Source organism: Falco biarmicus, chromosome 4 (assembly GCF_023638135.1).
Source record: "Falco biarmicus isolate bFalBia1 chromosome 4, bFalBia1.pri, whole genome shotgun sequence".
NCBI classification, from domain to species: domain Eukaryota; kingdom Metazoa; phylum Chordata; class Aves; order Falconiformes; family Falconidae; genus Falco; species Falco biarmicus.
In genome coordinates this window covers 28,461,972-28,475,019 of record NC_079291.1, presented here as the reverse complement: position 1 = coordinate 28,475,019, position 13,048 = coordinate 28,461,972, and the positions used below count along the sequence as shown (strand labels likewise).

The window sequence follows — 13,048 nt, the reverse complement described above, 5'->3', positions numbered from 1 at the left end:
GAGGAAGAGAGAGTTCCTGAACACAACTTCTGTTCTCTTGTGTAAGATTATATTTTTGTTCACTAGGTAAAGCCACCACATATTCTCTTTGTAAAATCTGAATCAAGTAGAGACTGTAATACCAGAACTATTTATTTCCTCTTGGGATAGGAATCCAGTTTCTTTGCTTTCTCATGAATACAGTTATTGTAGCAGCTTATTATTATTTATACAATCAAAACATAAATAACTTTTAAAAAAGGTGAAGCAGCAATCTGATATGGAGATAAGTATTTGAGACTAGTTCCACCTGCCTAGGAACAGCGAAGTCTCACCCTTTAAACTATGTCTTCTGGGTTCTATCAGCAGTATTAAGGTTTTAATGGCATCGGGATTATCTTCAAGAATAAAGGTATTACTAAGCATAAATCGTTTTTTCTTTACAAAATAAGAACTTGATCTTCAAAATCTTTGTTATAATAGTTTTTTCTTTAAAAAAAAAAACAAACCCACACAGAAAACTTTAGACATTTAAAAAAAAAAATTAAAAATACAAAAAAAGACCAGGATGTTGTCATAATCTCCCCAAGAGCATACAGATGTAAAAAGTCAGTCTGTTGGGAACAATCATGCTTAAATGTGAAAGCTGAAGTCTTAATACTTGCAAGCAGTTTTCATTGTGCCCTCCAGTGAACTCAGACAAAAAAATGCAGTAATGATGAATATGTTTCAGTGCCTGGTGTTCCAGTTTAAATCCATGAGAAGTTTAGTTTCTTTGGAAAAAATGAAAAATGTGTTAGATTCTATTATTATATTTGCATAGGAAAAAAACATTTAGATGCTACGGTCTAAAAACTGTTTAAGTCAGTCCTCACCCTTTAAATGCTAGATGTGTTTCTAGGTGTTGAGATCTCATTTTAAGAGTAGTTGCTGTGATAAAGAAAAATGCAGCTTGCTGCTCCACATGTTTGTCTGTGTTTTCCAACAGAATAGGTTGCACATGGATGGAATCCTTTGAAGCGGTTTAATTAAGATGTGAACTCTTGATTTTCCAGGTCTGAATTAGCCATTGTTAACTGTAGCTGTTGACATCTGTATGGGTTTTCCTTTGCTTTACAAAGTCACTTTGTCCCACTCTGAAGTCAGGGGGAGTTTTGCCTTTAATTTTGTTGGAAGCAGGATCAAGCACACTCGGCTGGATGGCATTTCTGGATTTGTCTGGAGGTGATATGATAATAACAGGAGCTTTGCAGCCCATTAATTTTCAAATGTCAGAGTATTCTAGGCCTCGTTGAAAGGTAGAAGATGGAGCTGAGGGCATGCTCTAAAGCTAGTGTCAGGTTGAGAGACTTTTTTTTGCAGTGGTTTGTTGCTGTTTGTAGATCAAAGCGGTGGTTGATGTAGGCTTTAATATTTGATAGCCTGCTAATAATACCTACCTGCCTCACTGCATGAGGAGGTTAGGACAGTGATACTTCAAAACACTTTTCTCTTAAAGAAATACAGATGGGGGTAAGAAGCATGACAGAGTGTAGGGGCAATGAATGAAATAAGAGACTTTAAATGTTCTTTTTGCTGTGGAGTGGAGGTCAGCTACCATGGACAGCTGGAAGGAACCATGACTGAAAAGAACCTCCTTCCATCCCTCAGGGGTTTGGGGTGTTTATTGTCCCCACGTGTTAATCCAGTGCCTGTCCTATGGCTGGTACAGCAAGTGATGCCTTGTGCCATGTCCCTTCCTACCTATGAGTGAGGGAAGGGTGGGAATATTGATGAGTGAGGAAGAGGAGATGATATGTCCTGAGAATAAAAAGGAATGCAGAAGAGAGGAAGATGCATGGCCACCTGGGAATATGGTAGGAGCTGTCACATGAGGAATGTGGCACAGAGGAACAGGGACCTTGTTGGGACAGAGGAAGGCAGGAGGGAAACTGTATGCAGTTCTTGCAGGGAATGGTGCTTATGGTGTTGACAGAAATTTTACAGGTCGTAGCAATGATGACTGTCTTGTGGTGTGTGTATATGGATCCGCTTGCGCTGCACACGGGAGTCCAGGCAGCGAGGGAAGCATGGGTGGTGGGAATACTACATGGGTAGATCGGAGCTTTGCAGGGTAAGTCCTTTGATACATATGCACGTGGCCCTTTCATTTTCAAAGGTTCATACTCATGCCTGAAGGGGTGTTATTATTAAAAACTTCACTTTTGATATGGGTGCTTGGTTGCTTTCTGTTGCCTTTTGTGTATATGTGTTTTATACATAATAAGCTATGCCTGATACCTGTGCAATACGTTAGGCAGCTCTTCTTCTGTGTGGTAGCAATACACACTGCAGTCATCACACAGGCTTTGTTTTTAGCAAAACTATGGTCATGGTGGAAGGTATAATACATTTTTATTGGTAGAGAATGGTGGGATTTTTATAACTCTCTCACATCATAAGAAATTAAGTGGGGTTTTCTGCAAAATGTTTTCAGAGGAGTCTTTGGACTCTGGGGAAGAGATATGGAAAACGTGGGGCTGCTTCTGAGCAGAGAAATGACTGTACCTGACAGTTCTGGAAAATGTACATTACTGGATATCCTTCTGCAACTCACATTTACTCTACATCATTTTGTTAGTAGTATCTTAAATTTTGCAAGATGACTTCACAGGTTTTCCTGTAAAATCCTGCTGCATTTACTGGTATTACACTTTTGAAAAGATGTGTACATAAAGTGTACATAGTACACTGAGTATTTTATTTTCTCTGCTTTGACTTTCTCTGTACCACCTAGTTTGTAATTTTAGAGATGCCTAGAAAATCAGACTATTCTTAAATAATCAGGTAGTAGTTTAGTATGTTTTGGTTTTTTTAATATGCCTTATACTTCTATTTCATATGCCTGACTGTACTTAAAATACATGTTTTCTGCCACCCGCAGGAGTGCTTTGCCCACTTACCTTTATATAATATTAAATTTTACCACTTGAGAAGTGCATAGACCAGTCTGGTTCCTTCCTATCTAACCTAAGATGCCTAACCTAGGATCCCAACGGTCACCGACTCCTTAGAAAGGGGATGAAGAGGGAGGAAGCTGAATCCTCTCTGGGAAAGCCTTACCTGAACCTTTTTTTAGGAGGAGGCTGTCTCTTCCCTTGGAGTACACGGGGAGTCTTGGGAACCTGCATTCCTAAATTAGCTAACTCAAGTCCTCAGAGCTTGAGGTGGATGAATCTGGGCCCCTGTTAGTGCTATTGAAGACGGTGATATTTTGCATGGGCAAAGTACTTGAAGAACTGAAGCCACTGGTTATAAAAATCCATCAAGTAAGAGGTGTCTATTATCATGTGCTCTGCAGGACCTGAAACAGGGTGTCCAACATGGTCAGGGCTTCTTAGTAGGAGTATCAGTTGATCAGTTGACAGGAGAGTAGCAATGTTTTTTAGCCTGCAGAGGAGAAGAGCATTCCTGTTCTTATCTCCTTCCTCTTAAAACCCCATCAGGTTAAGTAGCATTCCTGTGAGACTGGCGGAGTCCAGCTGTGCAGTGGACCCTGTGAATGCAATGATGATTCTTAAATAGACCGGTGGAGGGCTCAGGCCTTCCGGAACAACTCTCTGCTGAGACTGATGCTTCTCTACTTTAAATAGTGGATTAAACCAGTACCGGTGCCTGGTACAGAACGATTGCTATTCTTGGCAATGATTGTTCTTCAAAAATATTGTCCTTGGGTTTGAAAAGATGAGGAAGGAAGATTTTTAGTCTTTAGTACAACAGTCACTAAGAGTATGTATCTGTGAAGCTGGCATGGTCCCTACTGGCCTTTATGGGCATGAGCATGCTTGTTAAGAGAGGCTGTGTTGTCCTGCCAATGAATGCTTCATCTTGCATGTCTTGAGAGGTAGTTACTGACCTGCCGCTGGTACTGCAGCAGCACTTCTCTGCCTGCTTCTGATGTTTAAAACCAGCCAAGTCAAAAAATACAAATTTCTTGGCATGTGCATTGTAGAGCACCAGCAAAGGTGAGCATTGTGGACTTCGGAGTATTTGATAGAAGCATATGAGCAGATCCTACAGTTATTTCTTTAATCTTGTAGTGTGGAAAGAACAGACTGAAGCTGTTCAGTGTTATCTTGGTTTAAGACGTTACCATGTCGACCCTTCTATTGTTTCCTTACAGTTATCTTTTTTGAGGTTTTAAGTTGAGGTCATATTCCATGTTTAGCTGCCCTTGTGTACCTGAATCTGTCCTTTAAAAATATTGGCAGTGTTTTCAGATATATTTTTTTTTTTTCTGTAGTGGGTATGTCTGATGGCTGTTTCTCATCCCTTGCTGTGCCAAACTGCTGAGATGACTGTTTTTCTGCTACTGATTTAAGAGAAATTAAGAAATTAATTTTGTTCTTAGCTGCATTTTATTGCAGAAAATTCCTAGCACTTTATGTAGTGAACTGTGAATGGATTATTGCTGTGTTAATACGAATGTGTTGAATGTAAGATTGTTAATTGCTCTTAGACATAAGTATTCTACAGTAAAGAAGCTTGGAGTGATCTCATTTAAAACTGGTAAAATGTTTTTGTTTTCTTGGTTTTTGTTTGGGGTATTTTCCCCCCAGAAACTGTTTGGTTTATATACTTACGGGAGTACACATCTTTCTCCCTGGAAACATTTAATTGGAAATGTGTTGTGTGTATCTTTGAGCATGCTCTTTGGGGTTTTGTTAGACAGCACTTGTTTTTACTTCTTCCAGAAAGAGAAAATGTGGACTGCTCTTGATCATACTTCTTCTTTGTAGGTACTAAGAGTACCCCTGGTTACTGCACTGCCAGCTTTTGCTGTCTTATGACTAATAGGCCTGCATCAGGAATCAATTCTACTCACCGGCACCAAACTTTGCTGGGTTGACCTTGAGGCCAACTCTTTCATTTTGGTTCTAATTTGTGCAGTGATTTGCACATCACTGAAGCAAAGTTAAATGTAAAAGGATACATTAACATAGCAGTACAGCTAGGCTGCAAACACACAAAGGTCAGGAAATGGAAAAATTAACTACCTAATAACATCCATTTGCCCTGTTGCTGATGCATAATGGCTTTGATTTCCGATTAGCATTTATTATAGGCATAAATATATATAGTGCCAGAGATGTGCGACATTAAGACAAATGCACTTAAAGTGTTTTAGTGTTGTTATGTCTTGTATCCCTCTGAAACATTTGCAGCCTTCGTTTCAGTCTTCCCAAGAGCAGCAGTTTCGTCTATATGCTCTGCAATATCTTTCAGGGAAAGGGGTGTTAGTAGACCACAGAAGCTTGTGACTCCTTTGTGCTATTAAATGATTCCTTTGGAGCTCTGGGAAAGCATTCCTGTGCCTGTCAAATAACCGGCCCAGTCCTACAAAGTTCTCCATGCTTTCTAAATCCTTTGGCATCATAGCATTCTCCGATCCCAAGCTTGATTATTTTCATGTTGGGTTTTGTGTCTTCAGCAAGTCAGATGCTGAACCATTTGGAGAAGATTTTGTATAGCTCCTTGCACTATAAGACCTTGTTTACTGGATTTGGCTGTACTGTAAGCTATGCTTTAAAAATCTTCTTTGTGCTAGGAGTTGTACCAACAATTCTTCCAAAATTCAAATGTCCAAAGGGATTTTTCTTACATGATGATAAACAAATAGCTGTGATAGGTGGGAGCAGGTTGATGGGAGGCAGTTACAACAGCTGAAACTGTCAGCTCGATTACAGTTTACTTTTGTACTGTATTTCTTCTTACCTCTGCATTGCCTTGCATTTTATATAGTCAATTGTGCTGCGCCCAGAGTGATGGAGAATGCAACTGCCGAATTGCTGTGCAGGTACCACATGCTGTGTTAAGAGGACTGTCCCTAGCCAAAAGGAGGAAATCCATCTTGTTTATTTACATTTTCATGGCTGAGAGTTTGACAGAGGGACAGTGTACCTTCCCTGAAAGGTGCTGGGTGGTGGTGGCTAGGAGGGGACCCTTTGGGCTATGGATGGGGGCAGCAGATGGGGAGATGGAGGGCAGTAGGCCTGCAGTGGGAGTAAAGATGCAAAGGTTGCTGGGAAGAACAGGGAACAGATCCTACATCAAGTCTTTTAGGGCTATGAAAAGCAGGAGCATTGGTTTGGGGGAAGTATTTCATATAGCTGGGCTGAGAGCAGGGCTGGAGGGGAAAGTCCTGCTCTGTGTGAAGCAGCAGTGAGATTCATTCTCATACCTTTTTTGCTTTCACCCAGCTTCTTTACTCTTCCAACTAATAGACCTGAGTTTCCTGTCTTTCAGAACTTACCTGATCCTTATTTATGCTCTAATAAAATAGTTCTACATACTGAAAGCCTGTTTAGTAGGCTCACCTTCAAATTAAAGGTCTGCCTCAAAGCTGTGGCTTGCTGAGTCCCATCACATCACTTTCCGATGACTTGGGCACTGTTGCTTTCTTGCTCGTCTTTCTGGCCCAGCCTCAGGATTTTGCTCTGGGTGTTCACACCTGGGCTGTGATGTAAGTTTTTAAGATCTTCTGATATTGTGTCTCACCCAGCTAATTAAATCTTCCATACAGGCTGCTACTACCTTATATTTCTGTTGGTACAGTATCATTGTTGATGCACATGATACTACTTTCCTGAAAGCTGGTCAGAAGACTTTTGCTGTCCTAACTTACCACTTTCACTAGGCTAGCCTAATTTTTTTAATTATATTTTTTTTTAATCTGTCTTGGCTCCTTATTATATATCTTTTACAAAACACATAAGCCTTGCAAATGAAGGCTAAAAGCTTATCAGGAGAACTTTCATCTCTGGTGGAGCAACCAAGAGACTGACTCCACATCTGATTTGCCTGTGATATCATACTTGACTACTGGCCTAGTAAATTTTCAGATGGATAAATGTGCTGTGTCCCAAGCCTCCCGTCATACAAAGCTGTCTCACTATCTTTCTCAGTACTTGCCCGTGAAATTCTGGTTGTGATGATGCTTGCTGACATCTGAATGACTACATGTGTCTTACTTGGAACCCACTGTCATGCTGGCTGATATTGTCACCTTGTTCCCTTTAATTTCTTCACCTGCCAGTCCTCCAGTGATGGGTTGTATTTTAGTTATTTAGTATCTTTGGTATGGACAGTAAAAGTCCATCACACTTCCATCCTGACCTGCAGAAATACATCTCTGACAAAGCAGTGATGGGAAGTAACTGGTGTCAGTCCAAGTATCTGAAAGACAGCTCTTAATTGTCTGAACAGAGAACTGAGCTGGATCCTTGCAGATACTTAGCCTGAGGTGTATCTCATTATTGCTAAAGTATCACGTACTTTAGATCACAATTGGCATGATTTAAAATAATCCCGCTAATTCCACCACCACCACCACCTACCCTGCCAAAAAAAGAAAAAAAACAAAAACCAACCCTAATATTAAGCCCTACAGCTCTCTAGGGGAAGTCGCTGCATGGCAGCTCTGAATTCTTTGGTGAAATTTAGCCAGCAATAATGGTGTGAAGCCCTTCCAGCCAGAGGATTCTTCTTGTCTCTGCGAGGGAGGTGGTGCAGTTTTCTCAGGTGGTAAAAGAAAAGGCATTGATGACAGCAGTTCTCTGCTGTCCCACTGCTGAACAGCAATTGGGCAAGGAGAGAGTTGTGAATGTGAAAGGGAGAGAACATGGGAAGAAAATCTGTGAGCGATTTTTTTTCTTGATATTTACTGATCACAGGTTTTCTGTGAGTACATTTTTGAGATCAGTTTTCTTTACAATCGGATAAATCATCTGTCATTTTGTTTTGGCTGCTCCTTCCTACTTCTCCTTGTTAGGGATTGCAGTTGCATTTATACGTGGGATGGGGGGGCAGGGGCAAATACCCTAAATAAATTTTGTTTGTTTTCATTAGATGGACTAAGTGCCAGAAATGAGGCAGGTGTTGCTCATAGTTAATCCTCCAAAACTCTCATTTTGAGGACTTTCATGTGGCTGGTTGATCTTTATAGACAAAGCTTTCCAGAACTTTATGAAAAGCAGAGGGAGTGCCAGTGAGAGGGGAGCAATGTCCCTTTGGCTAGTGTTGGTCAGTGTGTTAATATTTTATATCTAAATACTTGTTGCCATAGCTATCTGAATGCAGAAGGACTATTTTTGAGATATATATATATAAACCCAAACCCAAAACACAAGCAAACTAAATTTATTGGAGTAAATGCTTATTTATGCTAGAGTAGCTGATAACAGTAGAAAACCTATGCATTTTCCACCAGTAGTGCTATTTCCATTTCTTGACAAGAAATTAATTTAAAAGTTGTCTTCTATACAGTAAACGGAAAAGTACTTACGTATGTTGTATTACATATTATGTATGTCTAAATGAGGAATGTAAAGGGAAAGATCTTTATATCTGCTGCTTCAGGTGTTGAAAACTAAAGAAACTGGATGTCTCTGATAAAACAGCAATATCGTACATCCTTGTCACCTCATTCCTCTGGTCCTCTTAGTCAATTTCAGACATAGGAAGTAGCTAAGCAGTGCAGCAGTATTGGCACCCTCAGCTCAGGACAAACTTGAGCTCACATGTTGGAAAAAATCATATGTGTGATGTACTTAAGTGTGTCCCTTTTACGACCGAATCTGATAATTGGAGACAAGAGGCTTAAAAGGTGCGAAGAGAAAACCATCTTTCCTGTTACATGCATAGACACCTTGATCAGCAAAGGCTCTCCTCACTGCTAACCATCATACAGGCAGTGAGGGGCGTGGTAGGAAAGGGAAGTCTGGGGGTGGTTTGGTACAAAGAGTCGATGGGTGGAAACACGCCTGGAAAGACTGGCTGTAGAAGCAGGTATGGAGTGCCAGTTTTGAGCCAGAAATGAAGAGGGATTTGTTTCTGTTGACAACTGATCTGTTGTGCTGTTGGGTCAATATTTGACCGTTTGTTGTTCTCACTTTATAATATATTTACAGTGTATATTAGAAGTGAGAGTATAGCATAGCGTGTATACTGTACACACCTCTGCAAAGGGATACAGAGAATAAATGTCAATCTCAAGCCCCTAAAAAAGGGTTATTTTTAAATATATATATATATATGCGCGCTAGGTATCTGTGATGGATCAGTTTGCTTCCAGAAGACATTGAGAAGATGTCTGCAGGTTTTTTTAAGCTGTCTCATTATGTCTGGGACTCTGTCACCAGGGCTTGGGGTCTGTGAGCATGCTTTAGATAGCTGCATGGAAAACATGCAAAGCTGGTAATAAGATACCAAGTAACTAATTTTCCTAACCTCTTTTCTGCTTATTCGTACAGCCATGCTTGTATTTTGATACCATTATTTAATCCAGATAATGATGTGTGACTATTGCCCCATTTGTTTGGGATTTTTTCCATTTGGGGATTGTCTTTTTTTGCAGACTAATGTATTTATGTAGAATCGATGCTGGAAGTAAGAGAGGCTCAGATTTCTGGAGAATGTGGTCTTCTGGGTTGCTTTCAGATTATTCCATTTGTTCTACTGGCATCGACATACAGGATAACGGGAACTTACAGAATTAGAACATAATGATGGATTTACCATTTTCATTAAAACTGCTGAAAGTCACGCTGAAGCTGGAAAAATCAAATGTATAAGTTTAATTTAATTTGAAATTATGCAGTTAATTAATACTCTACATTCATTAACATTCAAAAATGAACGTATCTGCAGAACCACTACTCCCTGGAGTAATTTGTCACCAGAAATAAAAATTTCTGCCTTTGAACTGAAGTAGCCTTTGGGTAGCATGCTATGAACAAAGGAGCCTGTGTTAATGATATGGACCAATACAGAGGAGTGGGCTTGAAGTTCTTCGTTGCTATCTCGCCATTATAAAACCAACAGTAGTTGTCTTGGGTACCATTGTAACAGCAGATGCCTTCTTCCCTATAGTGACAGAAACGCCCATGGATTTTAAATTACCGACTAGAGCGTGGTAGTTGTGCGTGTCCACGAGTGCTTCCCAGATTAGAAAATGTTCAGAGCATGGGAAAGGCGTTTTTTTGATATAAAAAGATGCATTTTCCATTTACAGGAAATAGTGTAATGACTATGAAGCGAGCTCTTTTCAAACAGTGAATAAATGTAACTGTTAAAGAAAAAAGAAAAGAAGCAGCAAAACCATAATTAGATGCATAGCAAATGCAATACCATGCACTTCGTTCCCCCACAAGCTTCCTTCCTCCTTCTATTTGGTATCTCTAGTGTAACCTTTTGCATTATTAGCTTCAATCTTGCCTGCACTTACTATAAGGTGTGCATTCCTGCTGAAGATATTTTTGCTTATAAACCCTATTTAATGCAGTAAGTGAGGATTTGGGTCAATGGATTGTGAGCGTTGTAGGGCAGGGTTTGCAAAGTGACAGCATATTCTGGGGGTACAAATGTGCCACTTGAATTTTCTGTTTTCTGTATAGTTTTTGTAAAACAGGATCCTAAGGCACAATAACACGTCTCTTGATTATTCCACAAAAATTGGTATTAGCCAAAAGAAGATTTTAGTTTTTCAGGGCTTACTGTTCTTCTGTGCTACCATAGCCTTAATAAAGCCAGGGTTAAATAACTGCTTGGCTGGACAAAGGAGCTATGATTTTTCTTCCGCTTAATTTGTTTGAGTTCAAAAGGATGATTTGATTTCTGATCATGTGAAAAGCATTTCATAGCGTACTGGAAAGCTGTCTGGTTTTATATCTAACTGACTTGACAGCATGGTTGGCAACAGACAGATAATGGAAGGCTAATGAATAATGAAAAGCTGAGTGATTGAAATAGCAGAGCTGCAGGGAGAGAATAGGGAAAGCTGGGAAGGAAAATGGAAAAAACAAACAGCACAGAAGTAAAGAATAAACAGTATTTTGAACAGTATCAAAACTTGTCTTCGCATCAAAATTTAACCTAGTCGTAACTTAAGCAGTCTTCACCTGCTAACTCACGAGAGCTCTTAACGCATCATGGTGTGTTTCGTACAAGTCACTCCACTTGTCTTGAGGAAAGAGGATAGGTTGAAATTTATTTTTCAGCTGCTGGGGCGATAACTACTCTGCAGTAACTTTCTTGATCGCCATTAAATGTCCAGTGCATTCCCAGATTCCTACCAGAGCAGAGCAGGTGTGCATAGTGTCTCCAGTCTACTACAAAAAATGGAGCAGAGCAGTAGCATGGGAAGCTATCAGCCGTACTGAGAAACACAGCAATGCTTAGTGTGTATTTACACTTGGGTGAAGATGTCTCTATTTTGGTAACAGGGATAACTCCATTTTCGTGACTCTCAGTCTTCAGATCTCCGGCAGGGAGGAAGAGCTCTTACTCATTGCTAATCAGTCTCTCCAGATGGTATATGGTCTCTGGGGCAACTGTGCTTTAAGAAAGATTCCTCTGCAAATGCAACAAGGATTACTGGGGAGAAGACTTAACTCCAGGTGTCAGAAGTAGGAAGACTATCTCCTGATGTTAAGAGATAATGGCTCTCTAGCAGTTTGGTAGTTGTGAGGTTCGTGCCTGAGTGCATGCATTAACGTGGAGGAACCCAGCTATTACTATTTCCTCACACACTGCCAGTTGTGGCTGAGCTTGGTGGTGCAAGGCTTGTTCTTACACTTGTTTTCATGGTAAGAGTTATGGACTGGTTAGCGCTGGTTTTTCTGCTACACCTTCTCATGCCCTTTTTGTGATGCCAAATGGAAAAAGATGTGCTACTTTCTCATTATGATACGCTGCTTTTCCTGATCGTTGACATCACTGAAAAATAAATAATACTGTAAATACTATCCTTTCTTCTTTTTCTTCACAGAATCTGTACCAAAACAGGTTCCTGGGCCTGGCAGCCATGGCATCTCCATCTAGGAACTCACAAAATCGGCGCCGGTGCAAAGAGCCTCTCAGATACAGCTATAACCCTGACCAGTTCCATAACATGGATATTAGGAACAATTCCCATGAGACGGTCACCATTCCTAGGTCTACCAGTGACACGGACCTTGTCACTTCAGACAGCCGGTCTACCCTGATGGTCAGCAGCTCCTACTACTCCATCGGGCATTCGCAGGACCTAGTGATATACTGGGATATAAAGGAGGAAGTGGATGCGGGGGACTGGATCGGCATGTATCTCATAGGTGAGTCCCCTTTACCCCTTCCCCTTTGGGTTTCTTGCTCCTTTTTTTAAGCTGTAAGCATTAGAGTAGAATAGGATAACGGTAATAGTGAGCTGGTACGGTTCCATTGTGTGCAGTCTTTAAGTGGGTTTAGATATTACAAGATTTTTCCTGCTCCTGAATTGCTGGTTGCAGTCCTGACACTTGCTTTTTCTTCAGCAGAAAAGGAGAAGGCTTTCTGTTGACAGCTTCTTGCGATTTCAAGATATTTACATTTTAAAGCTATTTGGATTTTGGGAAAATATCTCTGTATAAAGACAGCATAATATTTTCAGGGTTTCCTCTTATGAGTCTTTGAATAATCTGTGACAGATGAGAGGTTTTACAAGTCAAGAATATCAGTCATTTAAAAAACACATGAAACAGAATGCCTTTTTCTGTATGGCCAAAGGATATTTTGATATGAACAATAATTATAGACTGAGGCAGTCTGGAGTTGTCCCAGAAAGTTTGGTTTGCTTGGTTTGTTTTGTGGTTTGTTTTTTTTTTTTGGGGGGGGGTGGGGTGGTGGTTGGTTTTTTGGGTTTTTTGAGTGTGTTGGAAGTTGTATTCAGGCATGTACATGAGCATATTTTTGGCATCTCTATCTAGTAAATCCAGCCCCACACAGAGTAATAAGAAAAGGTTTCAACCCACTTATACCTGATTGCTTCATTTCAGTATAAAATTAACATTTTTTGAGCCTGGTTTCGTTCTTTTCAAAATAGTTCTGCTGCCTGGACTGAAGTCTGTGTTAACTCTTTGCCCTCTGGTAAGCTTTGAACATGGTGAATCAATGTCAGACACAGTCCCCTATGGATTAGAGGTCTTAAAAATGTAAAGTTCTGAAAACCAGAGACTTGGTAAAGGAGAGAGACTCAAATTCATGCCCCTACAAAGAGAAATACTGGTAAAATGCG

General features: G+C 40.3%; 1 protein-coding gene across 2 annotated transcripts in view; it reads left to right on the top strand.

Moving 5' to 3' along the window:
- HECW1 (HECT, C2 and WW domain containing E3 ubiquitin protein ligase 1) overlaps positions 1 to 13,048 on the top strand; it is a 258,174-nt gene that overhangs the window by 71,834 nt on the left and 173,292 nt on the right. For both annotated transcript variants that reach the window (XM_056337048.1, XM_056337049.1), the window contains one exon: positions 11,786 to 12,110. In XM_056337048.1, the coding sequence (XP_056193023.1) occupies positions 11,786 to 12,110 (325 nt within the window). The remainder of the gene's footprint in view (positions 1 to 11,785; positions 12,111 to 13,048) is intronic.